The 23997-nt window shown below is 40.0% G+C and overlaps 1 protein-coding gene across 7 annotated transcripts in view; it reads right to left on the reverse strand.

Moving 5' to 3' along the window:
• LOC139454226 (GATOR2 complex protein WDR59-like) overlaps positions 1-23997 on the reverse strand; it is an 81429-nt gene that overhangs the window by 46479 nt on the left and 10953 nt on the right. For all 7 annotated transcript variants that reach the window (XM_071235814.1, XM_071235810.1, XM_071235812.1 and 4 more), the window contains exons 3-11: positions 15088-15232; positions 13800-13885; positions 13090-13170; positions 12733-12770; positions 12387-12475; positions 11232-11348; positions 10932-11009; positions 8854-9013; positions 7342-7421 (exon numbers count right to left, since the gene is read on the reverse strand). In XM_071235814.1, coding sequence (XP_071091915.1) covers positions 7342-7421; positions 8854-9013; positions 10932-11009; positions 11232-11348; positions 12387-12475; positions 12733-12770; positions 13090-13170; positions 13800-13885; positions 15088-15232 — 874 coding nt within the window. The remainder of the gene's footprint in view (positions 1-7341; positions 7422-8853; positions 9014-10931; positions 11010-11231; positions 11349-12386; positions 12476-12732; positions 12771-13089; positions 13171-13799; positions 13886-15087; positions 15233-23997) is intronic.

The following is a 23997-nucleotide window of genomic DNA, read 5'->3' on the forward strand; positions in this document are numbered from 1 at the left end:
TAGTCTGATCCTACAGCATTGGGTACTGGTGACCTATCTTGCCACAATCTCCACATTAATCTGATCCTACAGCATTGGGTACTGGTGACCTATCTTGCCACAATCTCCACGTTAGTCTGATCCTACAGCATTGGGTACTGGTGACCTATCTTGCCACAATCTCCACGTTAGTCTGATCCTACAGCATTGGGTACTGGTGACCTATATTGCCACAATCCACACATTAGTCTGATCCTACAGCATTGGGTACATCACGCCAATAATGATAACTACCGCTGTAATGACTTATTCAATGTCAAAAGTATGGCATTTGAGACAGATGTAATAATTCTTTGTTTACTAAGGTTCGTTTCATGGTGCCCTGGAAAAAAATTATTTAGAGAAGTATCTCAAAACATTCATTAATGTAATTTCAAAAGTTTCTGAGAAAACTTGTCCCCATTTCAACAGTATGCAGATAGTAGAAAAGCATGAAGCAAGATTAATAAATCTGTAAAAAATGAATTTAAGACACTTATTTTTTAACTCATTTAAGATCCTGACCAGTAATATCAGAGTATAAACTTTCATTTCTCTAACTTTAATAGTTTTTGAGAAATGTGTTCCCCTTTGAGAAGCGGATGGATGGACAGAAAGACTGCAGGACAGATGGAAGAAACTCTGTTCCTGTATCCCCCGCCCGACTTCGTGGCAGGGCATAATAATACTAAAGAAATGCATCGCAACTACTACAGCACAGGTACAATGTTTACACTTTATTTTATGTCCAACCTTTATAAGGAGATGATTCGAAAGCAATACATGCCAAATGGATATACTACCCAACATTTGATAGGGACATTTCTGTATGTAAAAACATACCAAAAGTGTAGTAGATGTATCCGCAATTCATCCTTCCGTCCAACAATTAACTTGCCTTATGGCAAACCACAAATTAGCATGATTTAATAACTTCATGCTAGATTTGATGAATGCCTTAAAAAGCAGAAATGTGAATATATTTGTCAAATGCTGCTGCACTGTGTCGTAACGTTTGCACTTCATGTACTTCATGTCTGTGGCCTTTCATGCAATAAACATTTGAATTTGAACACACAATTTTAATACAGTGAAAATTGGTGCAAGTCAGTATCAACTTGTTGACATGACAATTTCTGCCTGCATATAAAAGGCAGACTATTTTACACAGCTGTACTGTTGCTGTAAAATGTGTATATTGTGCACAAGAAAATATGTCCTGTCATGTAAAGTTTCAGGTAAAGAACGGTTAAGAAAGATTACATTCAGTCTGATCTAACGGTTGGCTTGGGGCTGGTTATTGGAGCGTATCTCTTTACACATGTTGCACCAACTGAGAACCTAATAGGATTCTTCTGTCACATGCAAATTTTATTACATTTCATACTTGAACACCTCAGTGGTGCCTATAAAAATGCCCCCGCCGTGATATTGCTGGAATATTGCTAAAAGCCGCATAAAACCACTCACTCTAAAAAAATGCATATATTAACCCCCATCTTTTTCCTAGTGATGGAGGATCAGCTGTGGGGAGATTGTCTTGTGACAGGCCGCACATCAGGCCTGCATCAGCCACAAAGGAGGTCTGTTAGTAGGCAAATAGTTTTACTTGTCCTTTTGAGGCGATAAAGTTGAAATACAGGTTTAAGTTGGGACATGAAAATAATGATTCTCTTCATGAGCGGATTTTCAAATCGGCCAGTGTATTTTTCACCCTGTTTAGTCCAGTTATTTGGGGGACAAAATAAAATGCAGGTGGCTGTAAAAATTGTCGTCACAATTTCAACTTCGAAATTAACAAACTACTAATGAATGAAGAGCAAACAAGTTTTAATATGTGAGGTCATTGTTGGCAGTCCATAGTTGGACACTAGTTCCCACAGATTTCGTCATCTTTGTATACACACACAATTATCTGCAGCAAAAGTTGAGGACAGTTGACATCAACAAGTGTGTTAGTCTAGATTTCTGTTGTTGACTCTCAAGAAGTCATGTTTGTAATTGTTAGTGGTGTCATACTTCAGCCAAAAATCATACTGCTTACACATTTCTGGGACAACACCTAATTGTGAATCAGTTGGCCCTAAAATAATTGTTAAAGGATATACACGTATTATTATTATTATTGTCTAATTTCAATGTCATTCCGTTTTTTTGTTGTAAAAAAACTGGTACGAAATAAAAGGCATTATAGAAAACAAATTAAAACTCATAAAATAAACATGGCACTATAGCTTTGTCAATAAACTATTCAGATAAGTTTCAGTTAAAATATGGACACATTCAAAAACAATTATTATCAGGCAAAACTAAATAATTATTCATACTGAAAATAAATTGTTAACATTGTATGTTTTGATGACCTACAATGATATTTCATCATCCTCGAGGTGGTATTAACTTAGTTTCCTTATCACTTTCCAGCCATGGAAGGCTTGTGAATAAATAACTCTTCTCAAAGACTGATAGCAGCAATGCTGGAAATTAGATGAAAATAAAAAACAGAATCAAATTACTTGGAGACAATTCTTGTGAAGTTATCTCTGTCTAACGTCAAGACCACACCATGCCTGTTTTTAAAGGATATTGCTTCCTTTCGCAGATATTTTCTACAGTGATCGCAAGGAATGTCAAGAATTTGTAACTGCTTGCTTGAATTGGAACGTGAAAGAGGCCTGACTGAAACCAGGAAGCAGTGTACATAAGTGAGTGAGGGAATCAGACGACACTGTAAGGTAAGGACAACACTGCTATTGTGGAACGCTCAGAGCAAAAGCTAGTTTCAATGATGGGTTATAACCTAAAAAAAGGAAAAAGGAACCAGACTGCGTTATAAGTCGCGTCTTTTCATGATATTTTTTGTGGGATTTTTAACACAGGCAACTAAGCCAAGGTCATACCAGTTCAAGGTGTTAGGTTACATCAAGTTGTGTTCCTAAAACTTGTACATCACAATTTGATACATTTACCTGATACAGAAGAGAATATACCTTTTCAGATAATGCAAACATTCTATACCTTACCAGACAAATCATAAAAATTAAAACCATGATTATTCCTCTGCAGGCTTAATTTTGCAGGATGTACAATTGCCTCGATATGCGTAAGCTGTACAAAGCCACCTAGAAAACATAATTACATGCAGCTCGATCACGCTGTATCCACATACAAGAGACTGTTTGAGCCAGGACAGAAGCGTATTTCCGTATTTGACATAATAAGCGCCCCGGGCGCTCTCAAAATTAGAAATAGGGGGCTCTTATTAGAATATTATTTTGGTGAACAACAATAGAGTTGAAAGATCGTAAATTTCGTGGTTTATGCTGACAGCCTGAAATGTTTATATATGACAGATATATTTTTCCAGAATTTAATTTCCCATAATTAAGGATGCATATAACACACGTATTATACAAGAATAAATAAGTCTTGTGTACATTGATCGATCGGAAGGGGTGCTAATTGGGATTGTTCACTAGCCAATATATTAGCAAATATCGCCATGGGTGCTTATTAGAGCGGGGCGCTTATTACGTGACAGTATTCCACATTTGCACAGAGAATTGCATCTGACTGGATTTTAATCTTGCAATGAGTGTTCGTATATCTCAAAATGACCGTCATTCCTTGATTGTACGTCTGAATAAATCAGTGTCGGATCTGACTGTTTTACATCAGACTGTCTGAATCATGGCTGAAGAACCAGCCTATACACAGCACAGACAAGGCCAGCCCTTAAGAGACATGGAAGACATGCTTCTCTGTCTCCATGGAGACAGTAATATCTCCATGGTGATGGTCAAAACTGAGGGAAACATTTAAAGCAGTGTTCACGTGTTGTTTACACATCATAATGGAGTATGCATGGCAATTATATAAAAACCTTCTGGTGTATCACAGTATATCTACATAGTGTACGTCCGTATGTATAATGGATCCTTTGCCACAGATATGGAAATACACCTCTCATTACCAGCATGTGCCTAACAGATTTGGAGAATGGCTGAGTTAGGACCTTTTTTTTGTTAATATGCATCCGAAGGTCCTGTTGAATGTTGAGTAACCTCTACAGCTGAGAACACTAATTGGCTTGTAGGCCATGTATAATATAATCACAAAACTCCACCAACAATTTTACTGGACTAGGTTATATACCGAGGGCATCACGATATTGGAATGGTGCATGATACAAGTTCATGGGTAAATGAACACTGCCTCCTAGAATGCTTGGTGGACCATGTTCATCTGGTGTATGTCATCAGGTCCAGGGGAAGGGAAGGAACACAGCAATTGGCCCTCTAAGCCAGGAAATTATGTGAGTGTCGACTCCTGCCCCAAATTGTGACATGACATTAATGTGTGTAGCCCCTTGTTTGAACTATAAAAACTAATCAGTAAACGATAACACAAAAGGCTGTAGACTTGGAAAGCCATGATACAGCATGGAGTGACAGCAGTTTGATTGAATAATCTCATTTGCAATCTTAACAAATATAACATCAACTGCTTGACATGTGATCTAACTTCCATGAAATCAAAATCAGGAAATTCTAAAAAACAGACATGCAAAGCAGATAGGTCGGGTCACAGATGACCGTTCAGGTGTTGTCACATGAGTTAGTGCAATACTGTGAATGTACGCGTATTTATCATATAATGGGTAGGTTTCTCGGCTGGATAAAGCCAACGGATAAAAACTATATCAGTTGGGGTCATATGCGGATAGAGATGCAAATATCAAAGGTCAAGTAGGGACTACTTTCACTGTTTATAAACAAACATGGCGTCATTCAGCATTCGAGTCAGAATTAACCATCGGGAATCTGGATAAATTACAGGGATAATTGCTATTATTATCAAAAGAACAGTCTAATATACTTAAAATCAGTGTCTGATGTTGCTAAGACATTTTATAAGTTTTGGCAACTTTGGAGATATAAATTTCGAAAGAATTTTGCGAGGGCATTAGGCCTAGCCAAGCGGGATCAGTAGCCATATCTGTGCTTGTAGACCTCTGCGGCTTGAAACCTTTTCCACAAATTAAAATAGTTGTATTTGGCCGAAATATGGTTGAATTGTTACCTTGTTTCGTTTTTTCGCTGAGTGTACATCTGATTGCACTTCTTAATGTTATGACAGGACAGGCTGACTGTCAACAACGCCTGAACGTGGCCGTGACATCTCAAAGACAAGGGTTAGGGTAGCTTCCCTTTGACAAAGGGAAGATACTCTAGCGGACAGACCGATGGATTGACGCGAAATGCGAGTGAAAACAATTGTTGTTTTGCGTATATGTTGAATCGCCAGTGTATAAGAAACAGATTTCAGTTGGAACTATATTTGCTACTGTCACTGTCTGAGTGACACATTACTTGCCCTGTGACGGAAGAAATATCAATGCGCGCATTCCAGGAAAACTCGCAATGTTTAGATAACGTTTGTGAGAGAGGGAAAGCGATTTTCAAGTACAGAATTAAAGAATGACATCATATGATAAAGAGGTTATCACGCTTGTGTGTTTGGGGATGGTAAATATCCTGCATTAGGAATATACATTGTATTTAGCGAGCCTTGGCGTGATAACCTCTATGTATTCACCACCATGGCTGTTGCTGTACTGGACATGTTCATTATGTGGAGGGCATTATAAAGCTTGGAATTAAAAGATTATTTAAAAAGACTATCAAGAACAATGATAACATACACAGTCGACAACTGTCATACCTGCTTTATCAACTGATGTAAACAAACTGACCACACTTGACGCAGAACTTAGTGATAGGAACTGTCTCAATCTAGCACTCAGTTACGTTGTTTATTGTGAGCTTAGATATGTATGTCACTGTTTCCGCCAATTTGCAATGAACCTGACATGACAAAATACTCCAGTATGTCCACATAAACATGCATCACTTTATTAATGTGAGCAGTGGCCATGTTTTTGGCATTAACTTCATGATTATGGTACCTGTGGATAATATGATGGGAGGGGGGGAGTAAGGTGATGACCAGGGAGGAGAATCTAATCATTAACTCATTAGGGCCTGAGGTATTACAGAGTAAACCTAACACCCAAATCAGAGAAAGAAAACTGAGTGGACGTCAAAGTTAACTTCAAGCTTAAAGTTCTATACAACATTTCAGTAAGTTTAACTGTAAAAGAACAAGGACATGATTTGTTGGATTGGGAGATTTTATGTGTGCTTCTCTCTTTGCAAACATCAAGTTGTGTTGAAGGAGTTGTTGTCGTGTTGGGTACTACAGAAATGTACCCCAGGTACTAGCAGAAACTGCAATGCTCCTTTCACTTACAACGTATGTGCATGTCCAGCTATGAGGGGTGTTCATTAAAGATTTCCCTTGACCCACTTCCGATGGACCTAGTGGAATGAAACTTGGCATAGGTATTAGTCTTTCTCCACATAGGAACCACCAAGAGTTACACACTTCTCCCATCGTTTTATGCAACTATGGAGACCTCGCTTGTCTCAAACCAGGACTTGACTTCAGAAATCAGTGTTTCATCATCTGTGAAACGCTTTCCCTTCAAAAATGACTTCAGGGTTGGAAAGAGGTGGAAGTCAGATGGTGCAAGGTCAGGAGAGTAAGGAGGATGTGGAAGGATTTCATAGCCACAGGACCGCGCTTATGTCTGGGTAACATGAGAGTTGTGTACTGGAGCATTGTCTTGCAGGAGACGGACACCCTTGGTCAGCATGCCACGCCTCTTAAGCTTGATAGCGTCTCGCAATTTCCGCAGCAGTGAAGCATAATAAGCACCTTAGACCGCAAGCTCAACACTGAGTGATGTGAAATGGGGGTTAACGTCGCATCGAAGATTATTGCACTTATATAGCGAGTTGCATGCATGTGTGTGTGTGTGGCTGCTTGTACTAGTCCGGACAAATGCCGATTTAATAGTGTTAGCCCAATGAAATATCATGTAGAAGTTTAACATATATACCCAACTCAGAAACAGTAGCTCCATAATCCCGAGAGCCAGGCAGGGTAACAACAAATACCATCTTGTATGTGTTTGGTATGACATGGCTGGGGATCGAACCCCCGCTTTCCGGGTGGATGCTCGACCACTAGACCACGGAGGCGGTCCCATCCAGTGAACAAACATCATGTAAATACACACACAACTGTTCCTGGACGGCATGGCTATATAATGTCATGTCATGTCATGTCATGTCATGTCATGTCATGTCATGTACCTAACTACAGTAAACCTTCAGCTCAGGACACCAAAACTTCAAACTGAACATGTATCACTATTTCATGTTTCAGCAATTTCACTGTACACAAGCTCTGACTAACCTCCTGGAGAGCCGAGTCGATCCGCCAGATTCGCAGACTTTGGTCACGTGACCATGTGACAAGTTGCTGGTCACGGACACCTAGGAACAAAGAACATCCTCATTATTTCAGACAGATAAGATGTTCTCTTGGTTTATTCCGGCTCAAAAGTGAAAGATAAGATCTGCAAACATGGTGTTTTCTTTCTGACTTACGTAACCATCCCTGTTATGTTCAGCTGTATCAGAATAAAAAACAGTTGAAGTGATATGTGTGTGTGCATGTGCGTGTGTTTGTTGGTTGTATGTGTGTGTGCATGTGCGTGTGTTTGTTGGTCGTATGTGTGTGTGCATGTGCGTGTGTTTGTTGGTTGTATGTGTGTGTGCATGTGCGTGTGTTTGTTGGTCGTATGTGTGTGTGCATGTGCGTGTGTTTGTTGGTTGTATGTGTGTGTGCATGTGCATGTGTTTGTTGGTTGTATGTGTGTGTGCATGTGCGTGTGTTTGTTGGTTGTATGTGTGTGTGCATGTGCATGTGTTTGTTGGTTGTATGTGTGTGTGCATGTGCGTGTGTTTGTTGGTCGTATGTGTGTGCATGTGCGTGTGTTTGTTGGTTGTATGTGTGTGTGCATGTGCGTGTGTTTGTTGGTCGTATGTGTGTGTGCATGTGCGTGTGTTTGTTGGTTGTATGTGTGTGTGCATGTGCGTGTGTTTGTTGGTCGTATGTGTGTGTGCACGTGCGTGTGTTTGTTGGTTGTGTATTGTGTGTTTTGTGTGTCAGCCCCTTAATGTTGAGCGACAGGCAGGGTAACAACAAGTACCATCTTGTAACATCATTTGGCATGACATGGAAGCACCAAACTTCCTCTCTGTGGGCAGACATGGAGGCAGAAAGGCAAGCCTGTTATGTTTCCCCAGCCTCAATGATTGTATAGTGTGCAAGTAATGAAAAGCGAATATTTCTGGTCAAATATTGTCTTGGCAGATGGAAACAGACATACTGTAAACATATATCTCAACTTTGCAACAAACTGTGGAATCACCCAGTGGATGTGTCAGTGATGCACTGGTTTACAAAGAGATATCAAAGATTAAATAGTTCACTGACAGAACTGTGGATGGAATGAAGGAATGGAAACATGCCAGACAATCTAAATGAGTGATTGAGGTTTAACACCGCTTTTGAACAGTATTCCAGTTATATCACAACGTGTCAGCTTTATGTGGGAGGAAAGCCCGAAGTGGTGCAGGTCTCAGACGGTTACCACTTTGATGAAACCTATGAGCATGACAGAGACATAATCGGGGCAAACCTGGATCCAAAACCACAATCAGGTTTCTGATGTGCCACCTAAGGGATGCAACTCTGCACAGTGAATTGAGGTGCCTCAGACGACTCCACCCCTCCCCCTGGTTCTACATAAGCCTCTGCTTGTACAATATTGAGCACAGCAATACTGACACCCAAACAGGATCCAAATGATCGACAGAAACTGGTCTACAGACACTGTAGTTCGAGCAAAGTGTCCCATACCTTCTGTCTGTTTCCTCCAGTGGAACTCAAGCACCACATCCTTGTGTCCGACGAAGGTGTGTATGGGCTGCGTGAGGTTGCTGGTGTTCCACAGGTACAGCTTGTTCTCCCCTCTCCGTAACTGCGGCACCACCACCGTCATCAAGCCATTGCCGAAAGGCTGTGCAGCACAAAGTACACGGTCATGTCATGGACACTCAAAACAACAAGTGACTGAATCACTTAAGCAATGTGTGAGTGAGTGAGTGAGTGAATCGCTAAAGCAATGTGTGAGTGAGTGAATCGCTAAAGCAATGTGTGAATGAGTGAGTGAATCACTAAAGCAATGTGTGAATGAGTGAGTGAATCACTAAAGCAATGTATGAATGAGTGAGTGAATCACCAAAGCAATGTGTGAGTGAGTGAGTGAATCACTAAATCAATGTGTGAATGAGTGAATCACTATACATTTCACAATAGCCTATGATGTCATTTGTGATATTGTATTGGCAGATACACTGGGGAAACATTGAGTATGCATAAGCTCCTCTCAGTGATCTATCATCCCTACATGCAATGTCAATGAATAAGCCCAGCGATGTTGAGAGTTTTCAGAGATCATCCTCACAAGAAGTTGTGGTACTGATTTCTAAAGGTGTGCTGGTCAAGGGAGATAACGCATAAATGCATCATTTATTATCATTTTTAAGTTGTTGAATGGTTACAGAGTTTAGAGTTAAGCTATTATTCTAATCAAACTGTTTGGTGAGGGTCTGTTTGATGTGTGATGGCTTGTAAATGTGGCAGATACATATTATTGTATTATATAGTTATGTAAATATTAGTTTTAGGTCATTTAAGCATTGCATTGATATTTGTATAATGACAATTGCTTTAAGAATTGCAGGTATATTATTTCCGATTTTAACTAATGAATGTATTTTTTCTATCAACAGGTTTGGTCATTTTGGATACAGACTATAATTATAAGGACACAGAAGGTTGAGTCTATTATTAGTTCTATAGTTAGTTTCATTCTAATATGATTAAGGGTAGATAGGTAGGACTACTACATTATTACGTGGCCTGATTTAATGAACACCGATTGGATCATTCAAACTCTTGCCCTCTTTCCTAATTCAAATCTGCACTTCACATTCACCCTTTGCACCATCAGGATTGTAATGGAGTCATAAACAGATGCAAATACCTCACAGGTTAGTTTAATCTGTTACATTGGTTTATGAGTGTGTACACTTTATATGTTATATTTGTATTGTGTGGGTATAAATAAAACCAGTAAATTCAACCTTAACAATGGTAAATCTAACCTAAATGTAAATAACACTTTAGTCAGGTTTTAGTGCATTTAGGAGTATAGAATTGATACAAAAACTATCAAATAACTCATATAATTCATTCAGGTAAATATATTTTCCCTATGAGTGAATTGTTGCATGTTTGAGTGTTTGATTGACTGACTGATTTCATATATGAGAGGAAGAATAGTGTATATGTGAAGTTAAGTACGAATGTGATTTTAGCCTAAGTTGTTTTGATGTGTTCCAGGTGTTTGTAATGATAATAGATATGTTGATTTGTAGTTACTGTAGAATTAATGTTGCATATTGTTTACACGGATTTTAGGTACGCTTGGTATATCTGGCTTGGCGGAGCTTGGTGAACGTCGTGTGCACCCTAGTGCCATACTCCGGGTAGGAACTATGTTATTTTGCATTCTCGTATGTTTTTGTGATACTGAGTATCACATCTATTCCATTTAATATGTGTATTACATTAAGATATCTGTCATATATATTTCATTTAAAGATATGAGTTAATCAAGGAGTCATCTCCCCTTGTTGTATTGACATACGATCTGTCATTTATGTTTCACCTAATTTGTGTAATGGACTGTTTTCAAGCCTCAAGTATATTGTATGACGCTGTATATATTGAATGATATATTGTTTCAGGGTGTGTTAATTGACCGGAATAAAACGTTCTCACCCCGTAACCAGAGTCTTGGACCTTTGATGTTGCCTCCACACTAAAATCGGTTACATAAATACAAACAATATTTGTCAGGTAAGTCTTACCGTGAGACGTGCCCTCCACACTGGTGACCCAGTGTTGAGAGTAAATTCACTCCGGCGGTGATTGGTGCAGTCCCAAAACTACAAACAGAAACAATGAAGACTTGAGTACCTGGACACATCATTGTTCCCTACATGCAGAACTTTCAATAGTTCTTAATTAGTTCCGATGGTTAACATAAAAGTTAAAAAAAAAATCTGTCACTTTGAATTTCAACTGATCAAGGTGATACTTATCAAAACTGTATCTCAAATAAATTATAGTAAACTACTTTGGACCAAATGACAAGTGTCAGTACAAACCCTGACAAAGCAGTCCTGGCTGGCGGTGACCAGTTTATACTGGTTGCTAGGATTCCAGTCCAAACCGTGAATCTTCGACAGATGAGCAGCAATATACTGGATTGGTGTGTTGCCTTTCTGGAAAAAAATGAGAAGATCATTTCAACAAAATAAATATCTCATTTTGAGAAGGGTTTCAGAATTGTCTTTGCCCACCAGGAATTTGTAAACAGAAAGAAGAATCAATATTCTATCCTGAATTTGGATATTACTCGATTTTGATTGGTCAATCAGAGGTATCAAATCACAATAATCACCCCTCTTTGAAACAGTTGATTTGACAGTCAAATCACCACAGAAGCTAATGTTCATAGAAAATTACGTCTTTGTCACTCGGTAGTCATTCTTAACCAATAATATATACAGATAGAGGTTAGAGAATGTTTAAGGGCTAGTATCCGGGTTTCCTTAATCCAGGTCGACAACCCACTCAAAAAACATTGGACTCATCCTCAGGTCCCACAACCTGCTGTCCCCCAACCCACACCTGTATTCACCCTAGGGTCCCATATCCTGATGTCACCCCACCCACACCTGTACTCACTCTAGGGTCCCATATCCTGATATCCCCCTCATGTACTCACCCTAGGGTCCCATATCCTGCTGTCCCCACACCCACACCTGTACTCACCCTAAGGTCCCATATCCTGATGTACCGACACCTGTACTCACCCTAAGGTCCCATATCCTGATGTTCCCACACCTGTACTCACCCTAGGGTCCCATATCCTGATGTCCCGACACATGTACTCACCCTAAGGTCCGATATTCTGATGTCCTGACACCTGTACTCACCCTAAGGTCCCATATCCTGATGTCCCCACACCGGTAGTCACCCTAGGGTCCCATATCCTGATGTCCCCCTCGTGTACTCACCCTAGGGTCCCATATCCTGATGTCCCCCTCGTGTACTCACCCTAGGGTCCCATATCCTGATGTCCCCCTCGTGTACTCACCCTAGGGTCCCATATCCTGATGTCCCCCTCGTGTACTCACTCTAGGGTCCCATATCCTGATGTCCCCCTCGTGTACTCACCCTAGGGTCCCATATCCTGATGTCCCCCTTGTGTACTCACCCTGGGGTCCCATATCCTGATGTCCCCCTCGTGTACTCACCCTAGGGTCCCATATCCTGATGTCCCCCTCGTGTGTTGTAGCAAACATGTTGTTCACCACTTTGTTCCACTTCACTTGAGATGCACCAGCTGCGGGCAGACAAAACAAACAGATACAAAGATATTTCAGATAGTTGTGGATGGAAATTCCCTCTATTTAATAACCACTATAACTATATACATTTGCATAACACTCAAATCCTGTAAACTACTGTTTTGAGTCTTTGAGTCATGTCATGACAGCCTAATCAGTCTAGTCTCTACACTTCATATGCCAACTCAGAAAGATGTGTTGCAGAAAATTGTGGTCATAAAAAGAATAGAAACTAAAAAAAAGTTTCTCTCACCAACACTTTGGAAAGTGGCAGCTGGCTTCTTTGGATCCCTGAAAAACAGAAAACACATCACTTTCAACAAGTATTCTTTGAGCATTTGCTGGTCCTAATATTGAACATGGTTTACACACAATTAAATTCAAAACTTCACATGTTTTGAACAAATCAGATCTATGGCCAAACACAGTATTCTGAAATGCTCCATCACAAAAGCAAACAGAAGGTACTGTAAGCGAGAGATGCTATAATGCTTGACTGCAACAGTCCCTAATATTCCCGCTGTATCCGCTGTCCGTTAACACTCAAGCATGGGCCAGGGTTACACAATGCGTGAGCAGCATCAGCGTACGATGACGTCAGTTTGTTTACCTGATGTCCCACAGATAGGTGTATGTGTCCACGGAACAGGACGTCAGCTGATTCACATCAAATGGAGACCAGTCCACATCACTGCAAACAAACACATCCACTAACTCAACATGGTCAGCAATAACATAGATAGACCGCCTTTTGGCAAAACAATTCTTTTCTCCTAGAGTGGAAGTGGTTACGTTTTTAGTATCGACCATTCGAAATATGTTGACGTGTAAGAGCTTCCAAACTGGTCATAATTTTCAAACAATACTCTGACCTTGTACTATGTGATTATGGATGAAACAGGTACATTTCTTTGCTGAAGTATTTAAGTATTTGTCTCGAAGGACTCGCAAGTAACTTCAGTAAATCTATGCATCAGTAAATTGCTGAGTCACACCATTGTTTTCTTCTGCAGTGTTATTCATAAAAACCTCCCAAACGATTATCCCATAGGTGAAACTCACGAGTTTAGGTAAGGAGCTAATAGGGACATGAAAACCAATGGGAGTTTGGGAAGACAAGACTGCATCCTTCTCAAAAATGGATTCCTTTTTCAAAATAAGCTTTCAGTGAAATGAAGTAGGTGCATTTGGAGGAAAGTGATTTGGCTATCAAGAAGCATAATAGGTTCATGACTTGTAGTCAATTGGCTGTGTAAAATTCCATAGCGGGACATATAACTGGTAGTACACACAGACTGACTGACGCCATGGCAGCAGTACCTGACTGTCCTGGTGTGGGCCTTCAGGGAGCATCTGTGTTCTGTGTTGCCTCCACTAAGCTGCAGCACCTCCAGGCGCTGGTTGCTCTGAAACATGCACTCAAACATCACCTTTCCACATGTGCTTTACTTTTGGTGCCATGTAAGTCATAAATTGGGACAAATCAAATTATGCCTCCAAAACAACCATTAGACATGTTTCATTACAATCGACATACATTATGCATATACGTGGTACGTGGTCCTGTGCACAGCACACATGTGACAAATCAGGTGAAGTTAAACAACATCGGTCACGGAGAGTCCTTGAATGGGTGACCACATTTTGGCAGCTTGGCTCCTGGGAATTCCTTGGGCTTCGGTCCTGCCCCAAACTAAAGAACTGATCCAATGACCAGGCAATAATAGAACTTTGAGCATTCCCCTGCATGGTGTGGAAATATGTGCATCATAAATGGCCCATTATTATTATCATTATAATTATGCACACATGCAAGTATTGAACAAAGAAGTATAAGATTCAAGGACAAACCTTACATTTCCATGTGTAGTTGTGCATGAGAAATCAGTGAACAAGTTTTCATGACACGACTGTGACCAGTTACAAACACTAAGACCCTATCACTTACAGCAGTTACAAACACTAAGACCCTATCACATACAGCAGTTACAAACATCAAGACCCTATCGCTTACAGCAGTTACAAACACTAAGACCCTATCACTTACAGCAGTTACAAACACTAAGACCCTATCACTTACAACAGTTACAAACACTAAGACCCTATCACTTACAGCAGTTACAAACACTAAGACCCTATCACTTACAGCAGTTACAAACACTAAGAACCTATCACTTACAGCAGTTACAAACACTAAGACCCTATCACTTACAGCAGTTACAAACACTAAGACCCTATCACTTACAGCAGTTACAAACACTAAGAACCTATCACTTACAGCAGTTACAAACACTAAGACCCTATCACTTACAGCAGTTACAAACATCAAGACCCTATCACTTACAGCAGTTACAAACACTAAGACTCTATCACTTACAGCAGTTACAAACATCAAGACCCTATCACTTACAGCAGTTACAAACACTAAGACCCTATCACTTACAGCAGTTACAAACACTAAGACCCTATCACTTACAGCAGTTACAAACACTAAGACCCTATCACTTACAGCAGTTACAAACACTAAGACCCTATCACTTACAGCAGTTACAAACACTAAGACCCTATCACTTACAGCAGTTACAAACACTAAGAACCTATCACTTACAGCAGTTACAAACATGTTGGCTTTGCAGGCATGGGGGTTGAACTGGATGCAGTTGATGTCCCACTTGGCCTGCGCCGCTTGCCTGGCTATCCGCACGACTTCCTGTTTAGGTGTGTACAGGTTCACCAGGGCCAGGGCTCGTCTCCTGGTGGGGCACAAACACAGCTCATTATGAAACCTACTTCACAGACACAGTTTGTACACTGGAAGGTCAACACACAATCTGAATAACCTTGATATCAATCACATGCCGCTCATTGTTTCTCCACACTAGCAAGAAATGTTTTTGTGAAGCTGTTATTGCTTGTTCCAACAAGAGTGAGTGAGTGGTCAAATAAATGAGTCAGTGAGTGAGTCAATGATACTAGTGACCAGCATTCATGCAAACCTCAGGGTGTTTTCCTAAGCAACAGCAATTTGTGCAGCAGCCAGAGTCAGGTCACCCAAGTCCCTCCTACTTCTCAGTGTTGCCCATTTCAAGTACAGAGTTTAACAAATCAGGGTCAGTTCTACCCAAGAATCCTGCACTACAAGCTACTACTCCCACATTTCATCATATTCTTTTCGCGATTATATTAGCAAACACATGGGAAGGCTTTAACAGTGACCCACCAAACTGTTCCATACATAATTATTTTTCTTTCTGTATATTGAAGTGCTACGCTTATGGTTATTATTATAATATATATTATTAATTTATAAAGCTGCAACAAAATAAACCCAATATTGGAATATACCATTGCTGGAAAAAAATAGTCGGGAGACAATGTGTGTACATAGCTATTTCCGCCTTAGTTTACAAGATAAATACACACAGAAACCTTAAAAACAATGCCAAGCAGGACAGGAAATATAATTGAAATGGCAAATCATGAGGCCTAGTGATGTTTAATTGCAATTTTCACATTTTCATTGACCAAGTTTGTTATCAATCTTGTGTTTGTTCCCCTGAAGCAATACGATATAGTTTTTTACTTAGGCTTATACTCGAAATATAAGTGTAATTGTCAGCCTGAGGGGAAGTGAAGGGAACATCTCTCTTACATTCAAGCTTGTGTAAGATTGTTTACTAGAATAAGGAAGTCCTCAGAAAAGAACATCTGCACGTGTTGTGCATCTTTACGGCTGCCAGAGAAAAGCAGCAGGGTGTCCTAATGCATCAGTTCCACTCATGGGCACGGCAGTGATCATTAATGATAACATACTGCAGAGGCCTGTCCCTGGGTATATGGTCTCTGTGCTAAGCTTAGGCAAGTCATGTTTCTTTAAGTCACAATCTATTACAACGCCAATGCATAACAACATGCAGACCATATCCTGAACATACATTATCACATTGCACAGAACACAGAACACTACAGGAGTGCGTCAATGCATTTATTGTAAATCCTTGTTTCTGTGTACAAAATGTCCCAGCCTACACACGACTCTCTCCTAACAGGAAGAAGGTGACTATGCTAAGCTGTCTCAACTTGTATCCCACCCTATTCATGCCAGCAATGGTAAACATGTTTCAATCCAACTGACGTCTGCTGTGATCATGCTTCTGTGATTTCAAAGAAACAACAACAAGAATAACAGAGCTGGCATGTAACAATGGAAATATACCGGTACCATGTTTACTGTTGTTTCAATTTAGGGCTTCTTATTTCATCAACAAGCTGTCAATGTTTCCAATTAATTCTAAACTCAACATTTTTAAAATATTATTTCCTGGTTTTGATTCACCATTACAAACTTGATTACACAGTTGGTATTTTTCCTAACAGTAAACGGAACAAGCGTTTGCATAAATGTGCAAAAGCAGAAGCAGTCACTTCAGTGCCTCAGAAATCATTACATACAAACTTCACTTCTTCAAATCTGACTGCATTGTTTCAGGTTAGGGTGAGCTAATGCACACAACCTCAAACAACCTCGAACTAAATGTAACTTGCCCCCTATTCAAGAAATCTAAATTAATGTATGGTTGGATCACACACCTTCTGACCTGAGATTATATTCCCATTGTATCCCCATTGTATCATCAGTACGTACCTGTAGGTTCTATGTTTCTAGTTTATAAGGATGTTAAATGCACTTCTGGGCTGGGCAACACTTGCTTTCCATGGTTACTGCACTACCGCTAGCATTTCTTGAAAGTCCTATGCACTTCAAAAAGTGACCGCTTCAGATAAGTTTGGCATCTCAAGTCATCATAAGATACCGGTATATCTAATTTATCAAGTCAGTTAACCACAGCATGAAAAGTTGAGTAATATATGTGCTGGGGAAACATAGTAAATTATGGTTGCAAATTTGGCACTACAACCTTCATTGTCACCTTGTCCTTTTGTAGATGTCTCCTAAAATCTGTTCAACTTGCAGTCACACCATAAATGACCTACTCTAAATGCTTCTTTAGTAATCCCAGAACCTTTTGTCAAGGTCATAACCTTGAGAAAGACCTTGACCTATAAGCAAGTGATGAGAGTATCAATAAGATTCCTCGGGACTATAAAGGGGGCATACTTAATATGACATTCCTGATGGCTTTGGGTGCACATTTCAGCAATATCAACCAAACAAGCAGATCTCTCTGACCATGCCTAAGGGGTCGGCGTCATACTACAGAAATTACCTGTGGACAATGCACAGCAGGGAAGCCATTGACATACTTGACAAGGCCAATCAAAAGTGTGCAGATCTGATTCCTCAAGAGACTTCCGGTAGGCCAAACCACAGTTAAATCTATCATTGCTGTACATTTCATATTGACAGTACAGCTGCCATGCACTTTCTAACAACAATCTATTACGTTACACCTTTAAATATATATTTGCCAGCCACTTTATGTGGTCAGTTGGGGTACATTTCAGCATTAAGATTTTTTTTTTTTTCTGTAACATCCTATACAACATATTGCTGGGATATCATCTGAGTTCAAAGATTAGTAGCACAAGCAATACATAAACAATGTTAAATGCATTTCTCAACATGCTGCAGTCAATGGTTAGTATAGGTCAAAACATAACACAACTGCTAGCAGTTGTTTCAACAGTGCAGTATTTACCTGTAGGGTTTAGTTCTGGTATCAACAGGTAATTCACAATGCCCAGGGGAGGTAACTGCAGCTACATTGTGAAGCAAGGAAGAGGCCAGCAGAAGGCTGTGTATATTTGCTACAGGGTGTACAAGCCAGGCACCCACAAACATGGAAATCCAGGAACAGGTGTTACCAATATCATTGTCAGCTCAACTTTGACACATAAAGATCTTCTTCAACATTTACAAATACAAAGTGTGTGGGATACAGACCATACAGTTATGACACATACCAGACAGTGCATTCTGGCAAAACATGAAAATGCTGGTATACAAGAGGTTGTTTACTAACAGTAAATACATCCACCATAAGCATAATGAGTTTATCTCATGAGGTGAGGAGGGCAAATGTTTCCATCTCTGCTGTTACATAATACATACATCCACACAGTCCATACAGTTCTCTGCAATCTCTAAACTTGATGATTTCACATAACTGTACCTGTGGAAATTCTGGGTTACAATAGGTCCCAGCAACCTCTGCTGGACGTAAGGACAAGTATATTGGTAGGGTGGTCAGGCTTGGTGACTTGGCTGATTGTGAGTCATCGTACCCAGACGACATTGATCGTTGCTCACAATTTCAATCACTGGATTGTCTGGTCCAGCATGGGTTTAGAGCCACCTTTGCACCACTGCACTCAAACAGCAGCATCAAGCATGGGCTTAGATTGTACCAATGAGGGGAATCAAACTCAGGATGTCAATGTGACTAGCAAACATCCCATTGTCCTGGTGCAACATAACACTACTGAAAGACTATCCTTGTGTGGGTGTATCACTCTGCATCATGGATACTCTGTCAGCCTAGCATTTCAATAGCAGTAAATCGCATGACAAATGCCAATGAAAATTGCATAAAAAAGTAAGAAATATGAAATGGCTTCACTCGAGAACCAAGTGTGCGACCGTGATGACAGATTGCTGGTTCACCTCTTCATGAACGAATGATACAACCTTAATGTAACAGAAGTATCAGATCATCAAAATGACTGAATGAGTACAACACAGTTGTTGCTAATCAATACTGTTTTATTTCTGGATAGTTGAGAGCTACACAAACTAACAGACACACTGACCATGCTACTACAGACCACTGCAGTCTGGCTTCTATGCACAACTACTGACCATGTTGCCTGTCCATCCTGGTGGTGAGGTGCACAACATCATTCACACAAACATTAGCTTCTGGACATTACATAGCACCAGTCCATTGGGACACCAAGTAATAAATGATTCCTTCACTTACTTTGTGAAATCATGTAAACGGTCCTTCCATTTCAAAACTGATAGTCATTAAAAATCTGATGTTCCTGCAAAATGGTTCACAAATATAAATTTCAGGTATTCATCTCAGAAACCAGATGTATGCCTTCTAAACCATATTACCCCCCAAAAGTGTTACCTTCATTATGTATCATCCACTTACTGTAGTGTAACTAGATACATTTGGACAACAGACAAAGGGATGAAGTGTGTGTGTGTTTGGGATGGAGGTTGGGGTTTATAGGCTGTGGTTGGGAGGCATGCTTCTCCCACGAACACAGTGGTCTGTGGTAGTCTTTTTCATAAATTGATGTTAAGTAAATGTTAAAATACTACATGTTGTTTGAAACGTGTCCCATGCGGAAGTAACTGATGAGGATGTCGCATGTCATCATGAACTGCCTTGATATCTGAGCATCTAATTTCCAGGTTTCGTCATACCTAACTATACAAATGCATGGAGGGTCATTTTTAGTGGTCATGATTGGTTTATTCATCCTATTTCCAAGTAGTCACACTATCATGTGCTGCTCTCCAGCAGCATCCACTAAACATAGCAGATAGGTACCCAGCAAAATGCATGTGAAATAGGCCTCAACATGCTTGAAGACACAATTGGTAGTACATCTGTATCATAGATGAACAGTTTCTCATTCATTCACTGGGAAGTGTTTTGAAAAATAATACATATCCTTTTCATGTGTTTTTGCCAAATAAATAGGAAATTACAGCCTTTACAGGGCAAATGTGAAATGCAGAAAAAAGTAATCGTTATGTAAGGGCTGACTATTTTCATCACTTTATGAATATAAATATGCAACATTTATGGTCAAATAATCAAATAATATTTCTAAAATGGAGACCAAGGAAACCAACTCTAACTTTAGGGTGAGGCCAGTGGAAGAATCATCAGAAATAAAATATTCCCTCACTACTGATTTTGAGGAGAAGTTGAAGGATCTATTTCTCATGCTTTGTATTTATGGTCATGGCCAAAGAAGTTTATATGGTGAAACATTTGTGTAAGGCCTGTCCATGATGACTGACTACTGGCTTTGAAAGAAATGTCATGAATGATTTGCTAACATGACTATGTCTAATGACTTCAGAGGGGCACGCTTTGGAAAACATGGAGAGATATTATCAGTGTAATCCAGGTGTCCCTTCTCCGGTGTTCTGATTTCAAAACAAACATAAAACAGTACTGACCAAAATGACAGATCCCATAAATCTAGTCCCAATCACAGCAGCTGCAAATCTGATGACTATATCTGCAGCTTCTGCTGAAGGGACCAAGAGGGGCAATTGTAACTACTGCACATATATAACAAACTTAAAGGACACCAATGAAAACATATGGTCACTGGTGACTAGTAAGGGAAAACAAAAAATGCCAAAGGTACATCCAGACCATTCAGGCAAAAAGTCAACGAGGACAACCAAGAAGCTTAAGCTTAAGACATATAAATTTGACAGATGCTAACATCCTTAATACAATATTTAAGAATTAAAACCTCTCAAGCAATAAGAATGAATATTCTAATAACGTTCAAAGAAATCCCTTTGATAAGAGTGTGCTATCACTATCAATGATGAGCAAGAATAGACCTAATTTCTGTCATGTACTAAGTCAATAGATGAAGGTCATGATGATGTAACAGGAAATAAAAGACCTTTCAGATCATAAACAAACCAACAAACACTTGTATTTTAAACCAGGAAAAGTTCATTGCATGACAAAAAACAGTATCATACAAAAACTAAACATAACAAAATAGTGTAATGCATAATGTGGTAAAACTGGATAACATGACCTTATCAAGGATGACACAGGTATGACTGACTGTCCACTGCTACATCTGGTCATACAGACGAAGAGCATTGTTCTTTGTTTGCTGGAGGATACGTCTTGTTGATGTGAACCGTATGTTGGACATGACTTGGGCCACCTTTCTAAGGAGGCGAGGACTGTTCAGTCTCAAGCCATCAGGTGGGTGGTCGGGGGCGCTGGTCCCCAGCAGAATCTGACTCCTCTGCAGGGACTGGACAGCCTGATTCTGATTTTCATCAAAATTTACAATTGCTAAAGAGAATCCAAAGTAGACATTGCTGAAATGACTCATCCAGCTATCCACAATCATCTGTGTTCCACAGAAATTTTGGAGACACAGAGGTTGTTGTGGGTGGAGGTACGTGCGGGCCAAATCAAAGCAGATGGATGACACTTCATGGTAATACAGGTCTGTACTTGATCCCCACAGGTTAATGATGATTGGCTTGCTGGGTACAGCAACTTGCAGCAGCTTCTTCAGAGCTTGGATCTGCAACTCCCACTGGTCTTGTGCCATCCTAAAATCCAAGCCTATCTCACCAAAAGCATATATTTCGTCATCCCATAAAAGTTGTTTTAGTCTCTGTAATTTTTCCTGACTTAGTTGTTCCACCTTGGATGGGTAGACACCGACAGCTGTGAGACAGGAAGCTTCCTTGGGCAATGGATCTGGCCATGACTGTGGGTCACAGTAGGAGACAACAGCACCCAGAAGGTAAACCTCTGACCCAGGAGAAGCTTCAGGAGCAGCATCTAGGACTTCCTTCATCGGGTAGTTGGCCCCACACTGCAGATGCTGGAGACGTTCAAAGTTGAAGTATGCATCGAAACCAAGCGGAATATCCTCCTCCTCCTTCTCTTCATCATCATCATCATCATCATCATCATCATCATCATCAATGGTCGACAAGAACATAGGCTCTACTTGACTTGACTCTGTATCAGTGATAAGGTTCTTGAACATCTCATGTTCCTCAGTGGAAAGCAGTGACAGGAGTCTCCCCACAACCCTCCAGTGAGCACATAGGGCTGGTGAGTTCAGTGGTAGAAATGTGAAAACACCAGGAACCTTCCAGAACTGTTGTCGGCTGACTGCAATCAACTGTGACCGGGATGTATTGTCAATGTCATATTCCCATTGAATCAGATCTGTTTCATTAATGAAGTTCATGAGATCCACGACAGTCTGCCCCCTGCCAAGTAACCATTCTGCCAGAGTGTAGAGAGAGGCAACAACCTGATCCAGGGACTCTACGCTCAGAGTGTACTGTCTGAAGCAGCATGGAAGGTGGACGTCGAGGGTATGTCTCTGCATATATTTACTACCCACTGCACATTGGCACACATCACATTGCTTGTTGTCACTGAAAGTAAAATTGTAGTGCAATCAAGTTGGCAAGAATACTGACATCTGTTAACCTAGTCTGTGTGCCCAGTGTGGCATGTTCTCAGTCGCACGTTAATATTGGAACTCATTCTGCAGGCAAAGACAGAACCTGGCATTTTCTTCCATCATAATGTCGCCAGGGTCCATTAGTGATCCAGTACCCATTTAGGCTAATGGACCAAATTCCCAGTTAACAGTAAGACTGCTGTCATACATAACAAGATTTCTTATTTCATGTCCACTAATGATAGCAAGACAACAAGATATCACCCATCATTGTGTGCACTCAACTGTGCTAAAGTATAGGGCTTCATTGGAAACTTAGATGACTTAATCTACTGAAGCCATGCTAGAACATTTTGAATATATTTACTAAGAACACCATGCAATATCTCTGTTGTTCCCATAGCCTATGTATAGGGCAAGTCAATATATCATTGAGATCCAGTATACTTGTTGTAATACTGTAGATTGTCACACAATACAGAAGATAGAGCAAAAGAGCAAAACATTGTTTTGGCAGTGTGTGTCCTAGGGACCTGTTCAAGTTTGGTGTGACATAGAGATGCAACTTACTTGTCATGAGTCACATTTTCACACACTACACAAAGGTAGTAACAAAAGATATCTAACAAAATTTAACCATTTCACAAATCTTAGACAAACATAATTTGTTTCCATGAGTGCCCAATAAAACTGATCAATTATGGTGTGCTATAAAAAGTTTAGTTGTGTCTTGATCAAATTATTACAGTTGTGCTTCTACGTTGTTTTTAATGTGATACTGATAAGAATTTAACTGTCTTGGAAACTTTTAGTGTGTCAACTTAGTCCAGAGTTCAACAGCAAAGTTGCACATGATAATTCCTTTTCTTCAATTTGTATCTTTAAAATTTAGGGTTATATTTCTTGAATTGGTTTGTTGCAAATGTCTTTAATGAGAGGTAGAAAGTGATTTTTAGCTTGATCATTGACATCAATTAGTATCATTGTAAAAGAAATTTCCAATTCATCATTTATTGAAATGTCTCCTATGAATATTGTTGTGTTTTGGTGGTGTTCATCCTCAGCTATCTAGGATGATAAATACCGTACCATCTGCCAACACATCTTCCCGAGGCAAGAGAGTTAACCGACTATAAAAGTCCAGTCTCCTTGCCGAACTAGGCTGGAATACCTGGGCACAATTGTAAGCGCCACCAGTGGCTATTATAAATTATGTCCCTTCTATGTCTCTCCTATGGAACAATCAGATGCCATCTCTAGTATCACTTGCATTTGCTTCAAACAAAATGGCGGCGCCCAGTCAAGACAATCTGACTGATAATCAATATCTATATTG

This window comes from Haliotis cracherodii, unplaced genomic scaffold, assembly GCF_022045235.1.
Source record: "Haliotis cracherodii isolate W230 unplaced genomic scaffold, xgHalCrac1.p SCAF_10, whole genome shotgun sequence".
In the NCBI taxonomy this organism is placed as follows: Eukaryota; Metazoa; Mollusca; class Gastropoda; order Lepetellida; family Haliotidae; genus Haliotis; species Haliotis cracherodii.